At 37.1% G+C, this 7,224-nt stretch overlaps 1 protein-coding gene across 1 annotated transcript; it reads left to right on the top strand.

Annotated features, from left to right (window-relative positions):
- The first annotated feature begins 294 nt into the window (after nt 1-294).
- Nucleotides 295-6,969, top strand: LOC130950465 (ABC transporter G family member 25). The gene is made up of 3 exons (XM_057878960.1): nt 295-494; nt 636-1,488; nt 5,502-6,969. The coding sequence occupies exons 1-3, from the start codon at nt 363-365 to the stop codon at nt 6,509-6,511; spliced, it is 1,995 nt and encodes a 664-aa protein (XP_057734943.1). The 5' UTR covers nt 295-362; the 3' UTR covers nt 6,512-6,969.
- Nucleotides 6,970-7,224: the final 255 nt, after the last annotated feature.

Raw genomic sequence — 7,224 nt, 5'->3', positions numbered from 1 at the left:
TTGGAGTCCTGCTCAAGTTATTACTTATTATTATTTACACGCAGTTATGTGCCCTCCATTATAATTAAAATTAAAAATAATAATTAATGGAACCTAAACTTTTGTTACTCGATATTTTACATAATGAACCATTTCTGGGGACAGATGACAACAGCACACCAAAATGTTGACACGTAACCATTCCCCATTTGGTTGTTCCACGTTGACGTGGCACACCCATGGGGTCCACCCTCTTCACCTCCTCCATAAATACCCCCTTCTTGTTCCGTCTTCCTTCTTCCACTCACTAATTCATTCACCATCAACTAACAACACTTGTTTCTTTTTAGTTTCCATCTCTCCCTCAAAAACATACAATAACAATGTCTACAACAACACAAAGGGAAGCGTTTGGTGGCGTAGAAACTCCAAATGGAGACTCACCCAAACAACCCCCTCGAGAATCCCGTGACATCCCTCCTTTAATGTCCCCTTCTTACCCAATCACTCTCAAGGTATTATTATTACTAATACTAATTAATCACAATGTTTATTCATTTAATTAATTAACCACTAACAAGTCATAACTAGTCATAACATCGTTGACCCTATACTATTATGCTTTAACTATGTGTTCATGCAAATAATTAACGCAGTTCATGGACGTGGGGTACCGGATAAAGATAGAGAACAAGCAAGCTAAAGGAAGGTGCATTAAGAAACTTTTCGCAACTGATCGCGAGTCACCAACACCGTCCGATCAGACAAGATCAACGGTGATGCAAGAAAGAACAATTCTAAACGGAGTAACAGGGATAGCGTACCCGGGAGAGATCCTAGCCATCCTTGGTCCATCAGGAAGCGGCAAATCAACGCTCCTAAACGCGCTTGCAGGGAGACTCCATGGTCACGGCCTCACCGGAACAATTCTCGCAAACTCATCCAAGCTCACCAAACCGATTCTCCGCCGAACCGGATTCGTTACTCAGGACGACGTGCTTTACCCGCACCTCACCGTCCGCGAAACCCTAGTCTTCTGCTCCATGCTCCGCCTCCCTCGTTCGCTGCCGCGTGAGGCGAAGATTGCGGCGGCGGAGTCGGCGATTGCAGAGCTTGGACTAGGCAAGTGCGAGGACACCATAATCGGGAACAGCTTCATCCGCGGTGTCTCCGGCGGGGAGAGGAAGCGCGTGAGCATTGCGCATGAGATGCTTGTGGATCCGAGCCTGCTGCTGCTGGACGAGCCGACGTCGGGGCTGGACTCCACGTCGGCGCACCGCCTCATTTCGGTGCTCGGTTCGCTAGCGAAGAAGGGGAAGACGGTGGTTACGTCGGTGCACCAACCGTCGAGCCGCGTGTTCCAGATGTTCGATAATGTTCTCGTGCTCTCCGAAGGGAATTGCCTCTACTTCGGTAAAGGATGCGACGCCATGCGGTACTTTGAGTCCGTTGGTTTTGTGCCATCTTTTCCGATGAACCCCGCCGATTTCCTTCTCGATCTCGCTAACGGTACGTCAACTTTCTCTTCGTTTATTTTTATTTTTATATTTTTTTCATTTTCTGTTATCACAACGGTAACTCAGCTTGATGTTATTCTGTTGTAACAAACTTTTGGTGGCAGTTAAGACTTAATTTCTATAATATTTATGATAAGTCATTTTTATCTTTTATAAATTCATTCTTAAAATAACTAAGGTGAAATTGAGAAAGTAATATTATATTCTTTTTGTCTACAAATGATGGTAGTTTTGACACAATGGAGGAAAAGAGTATGACAAGGATACAGTGATTACAAACTTTTTTGGCAGTTAAAGTAAAGTTGGCACGGTCAAAATTGCTATTTGTTGGTGATAAGTTGGTTAATTATTGATGTTAATTAAGTAAGATTAATTAGGTTAGCAAGGGAATATTTGACCAAATGGACTTAGTGTTTAGTTATCAAGAATTTTTATTGTAGATGGGGGGTAATGAAAAGAATGTGGATTTACCGAATTATTAGTGTTATGGTGTGTGGTAGATGTGACATTTTGATTGTGATTTTGTTGGGGGAATAGTATCTAAGAATATATATATATATATATAAGCATGGTGGATTGGTGGGTGAGTTTTTGGTTCAATGAATTAATAATGGGACGTCATTAATAAGGAGCATCAAGTTTAGGCAACATGCTGTGACAAACATCATGCTACTATTTTGTTGATACACTTTGCTGGCTACGAATTCAGCATCCCATATGATGAAACTAGGTTATTGTACTATTACTACTACACCCTTTGTCTGTTTAATTTAACTGTAGTTCATGAAGTCTTTCAGGGCAATGGGGTTGCCCTCACCTATATTGCCATAGTGGTGTGATGATGATTATTGTTGTGTGTAAAGAATTTTATTTATTTAGATACTTTATAAATATATGTAGCGTTTGAGTGAGAAGGGAGAAAGATAAAGGAAGCGTCTCAGCTTTGAGTGGAACAAATCGATTAGATACGTAATGGGTTTTGATTTTCTGTTGGGAATGCTTTAATTATTTTTATTTAAACAAATCCCTTGATGCTTACCACGTGTCCTCCTTTTTCGGAAGTGTTTAATTTGTTATTGCCTCTATCATTTCCTTCTTTTCCTTGCTTCTTATATATCCAGTTGGTTTTTCTTTTTCTGGGGCCAACCAGTGATGTGACTCTGACTCCTTATACTCCTTGATTTTCCCCTTTCCCTTATTTTGTTTCTTCACAGTTCACACTGTTTCATCTTGGCCAAACCTTAAAGCATAGAGCCACTGCCTCCTCAACCGAGGCATGTATTTTTTCCCCTCTAATTCAAGCCCACAGTTACCAAATAAATATTTGGACTTAAGCTGGATTCTGTTTGTGATTAAAATAGTTTATTGTACTAGAGCATTATTTAATATTTATACATATGTATAGTATTGGGAGTTGATTTTAATTTTCGTTCTTAGAGAATAATCCAAGACTAAGCTTGTTAATTATAAGACTATTTTTTGGGAGACACATACAGGGATTTTTCCGATCCCTGTCAGGTGAGGTTAGGTGCCAATTTCATATATATGTGGGGTCCGGAAATATTCCTAAAACTAGAAGGTAAATAATAGAGAAGGAGGAGTTATTATATATAGAGACATGGACCCTTATATTAAAGAGTTATCAACCATATCCTTTTCAACAGGAATTGAACAACTTAATCTACTATCTTTTATTTTGCAAAGGATAACATAATAACATCAGAATCAATTACGCTTTTGTTGTGGTGTCTAAAATTGGTACTTCAATTAACTTGCTTTTGTAGTAGGATAAGTAATGACTTGTCTTTCGAGCTTATACCAACCGAGAAAACACTTTAAAGTAACCTCTTGATGCTGATATTGGCATGTAACCTTTGTGACGTGTATATATATAAACCACTCTCTGTTTATTCTAACATATGGTATTATACTTATTTTATTACGAATATTCAGTTACTATGTATTTCTCCCACTTTTTAATTTAGTGTCAAATGTGTTTTAGATTTTACATTCTCTTCAAAAAAAAAAAAAAAAAAAAGTGGTGTTACATAGCAGAGTATGCTAGTTGTTATTACACTGAAAAGGATGCAAGAGTTTTAACAGAAACACTATGAACAATTTACAACCTGATGTAATCAGATTAGAGTAATTATAATTGCAAATGTCCTCCGTGTGGACCAAGGTTATTTATGGTCAAAAGAGAAGAACGTGACATATTTCATAAAGTTGGAAATGCTTAAGTAGTGGGCTGAGACTTAAGTTGTAGATAAGTGGTCTTTCTATTTAAGTTAGTGTTGGACCAATAGTGTTGCTTCTTTTAGACTAGACTGGTGGCTGATGTCACCGAGCATAGTCTAGAATTAATTTAATCCGTGAAATAACTGCTAAGGTAAGTAGTGCTCTTTGACTAGGTATTTTAATCTTATATATAGGTGGCACTAGACGATTATGAAGGATATATGTGCCTCTCTAAACCTTTTTTCATTGATCCTTGGGGCCATGATTATAATGTGGATATTGAGGTGGAGGAGGTGATGACGACACTCATAGCGTGAGAAACCATCAATCTTGTAAAAGAGAGGAAGAAGGGAAAAAAAAAAAGAATTAGCAAAGAGGACACCCAGGGAAAAATAAAGTGGCACACTGAATCACTGTCTGCCCTTAAATTAAATGGTGATAAAATCATATATCCTATCATTTATACCTAATTTTAGTTAGCTGTATAAAAGAGGTTTATAGTAATGATGGGGTTGAGTCATAATCAACATATCTTATCTTCTCTAATGTTTGGTTTATGCTAATAGAATTACAATAATATTAAGTATATATCTCTTTCCTTAGAGAGTCATATCCCTTACTAATAGAATATACATGTTATTATTCTGCTAAAAAACAATAATTATTTGGGTTTGTGGCACTGCATCTAAAGCCGTTTTCCTAGAAAAATAGTGTTTTTGATCAATACAAGCTAGAACATGGTCTTGGGGGTGTTCCTTATTCATCATTACACATATGGGAAAAAGCTTGACCTTCACTTCTTTGACAATGATCTGGCCAATCGTGCATATGGTTCCCCTTTTCAGTTTTCTTATTCATTTTGTTTTCTTAATTTCTCTCCTTTTCCTCTCTACCTTTTTTAAGTATCTCTCTATTCTTAGGATCTGTTAAAGAGCTACACGTGTTGGGTCTGATTTACAAGATTAAAAACATTTTGTCCCACAAAAGTGAACTTTGATGGCTGAAAGGTTGAATAAAAATAAAATTGAATAGATTTATGTTGATCAAACATATGAAAGTGGGAGCTGGTGGCCCTATCAACAGTGCCAGCACCAATATTAGTGGAGACTCACCATAACACTAGCACATAAGTCAGCTTTTACAAGTTCCACTATCCTACTTAACCATGTTTATGCCTCTTAATCTGACTCCTTTAGATTAATCAATTGCGTGTTTAATTAATTTAATTAAGCACATACTTTGATTTACTTTATCATCCTCTTTATCTTGTCCTATACTTTCTTCTGCTTGAGTATCTCTAAGTAAATAGATTTGATCATTTTTAAATGCTAGATTTTATAATACACGGTCCCATATGGCCATTGCCATGGCGAATGGCCATGATGCTACAGCCATAATTTCCTATAGTTTATTCCAGAGTATATTATTGATTTTCAGATAAGGTCTCTTATAGAAAATAAGTTTTTATCTGATCTCTCTTCTATATGGTTAATCTGGTATGTTTTCTCTTTCTGTTGTGGTCCCTTATTCTTTTATCCAAAGATGAAATCTGATTTGGCTCTACTTGCCAACTGAAAGCGAAATAAAGCATAACCAAGAATTATGAAGCCCTCTGCTTTTCAGATATTATTATGAGATCTTTTGAAACACCTAGAAATTTGGATTACCAAGTTTATTTAGATATTAAATACAAGTACAATAACAAATTAATAATAACAATAAGAGGATGCACCTTTTATTAATCAAACTTGGCTTTGAATTCTGCAGGTGTTAGCCATGTTGATGGTGTAAGTGAAAGAGATAAGCCAAACATAAGGCAGAACCTAATTCATTCATACAACACAATACTAGCTCCAAAGGTAAAAGCTTTATGCATGGACATTCCCAACATTGTTAATCCTACAAAGAACACACACCCTATGGGAAGAAGCAGATATAGTGACAGGGTTAGCTTCTTAGATTGGTTCAACCAATTCAGCACGCTCTTCCAAAGAAGCCTCAAAGAGAGAAAGTATGAATCATTCAACACTCTGAGAGTGTTCCAAGTCATTGCAGCTGCACTATTAGCAGGCCTAATGTGGTGGCACTCTGACTACAGAAATGTTCAGGACAGGCTTGGCCTACTCTTCTTCATTTCAATCTTCTGGGGTGTGTTCCCATCCTTCAACTCTGTTTTCGCCTTCCCCCAAGAGCGCGCCATCTTCATGAAAGAAAGGGCCTCTGGAATGTACACATTATCGTCCTACTTCATGTCTCGAATCGTGGGCGATCTTCCAATGGAGCTTATCCTGCCCACAATTTTCCTCATTGTGGCATATTGGATGGGAGGCCTAAAGCCTGATCTGGTGGCATTTCTATTGACATGGTTGGTCATCCTTGGATATGTCCTTGTCTCGCAGGGTCTTGGTCTTGCCTTAGGCGCCGCAATAATGGATGCCAAACAAGCTTCAACTGTTGCAGCAGTGACAATGCTAGCATTTGTGCTAACAGGTGGATACTATGTCCATAAGGTTCCAGCATGCATGGCTTGGATCAAATACATATCCACAACTTTTTACTGTTATAGGCTTCTGACTAGGATTCAGTATGGTGATGGAAGGAAAATCTCATACATGTTGGGTTGCAATCATGGTGGTGGAGACAGGGCTAATTGCAAGTTTCTTGAAGAGGATGTGATGGGCCAAATTGGCACTGTGGGAAGCATTGGTGTCTTGTTTCTCATGTTTGTAGGGTACAGATTATTGGCCTACCTTGCATTGAGGCGCATCAAGATTTAGGAAGAAGAATCTACAATTATTGAAATCCTCTCATGAAGAATTGCATAGTGTTTTTCTCTCTTCCTTTTTTTTTCCTAAAGAAAATTAAACTAAAACCCTTTTAATTAATTAATTAATTAATTAATTAATTAAAAGTTACAAAGATGGTCATGTTTTGAAGAGAAAAGGATGGATCAATTGGTTGGCTAGTAGTGCAATGCAACAGCCACAAAATTTACATTAGGCTAGCTATTCACTAACTAGTTGATTCGAACAAGTGTAATTGAATTGATGAAAATGACGACATAATCTAAGCTGTAAAGTTAGAGAAATTAGCAAATCGAATTATTGATTGAGGGAAAGAAACAAGAGTCATTTGTATATTTTGGATTTCAAGTTGATCTCTTATGTTTCATTTGTGTACTAATAAGAATGAATATTCAATGAAGAGGAAAAAAAAGAATTTCTTCCGTATGGAATTTTGTTTACATGGATAAAAAAGCATTGCAGAAAGGGAGTTTAATCTCTCACATTATAAACACTCTAAGATACTGTTAAAGTGCTAAAGGTTGGGTTTGGTAAAGTTTTTTTCAAGAGATGTTTGTGTTTTTAAAAAGTATAAGGACTTCATTTTGTGTTTGATAAATTAAAAAGTTCAAGTGTTTATACTTGCGACTTTTAAAAGTTAGGGGTACTTTTAAAAACACTTAAACAGAAGCTTTTTAAAATTGGCT

Source organism: Arachis stenosperma, chromosome 9 (genome assembly GCF_014773155.1).
Source record: "Arachis stenosperma cultivar V10309 chromosome 9, arast.V10309.gnm1.PFL2, whole genome shotgun sequence".
Classification (NCBI taxonomy): Eukaryota; Viridiplantae; Streptophyta; class Magnoliopsida; order Fabales; family Fabaceae; genus Arachis; species Arachis stenosperma.
The sequence above is the reverse complement of the archived record's forward strand: the minus strand, read 5'-3'. Positions and strand labels throughout refer to the sequence as shown.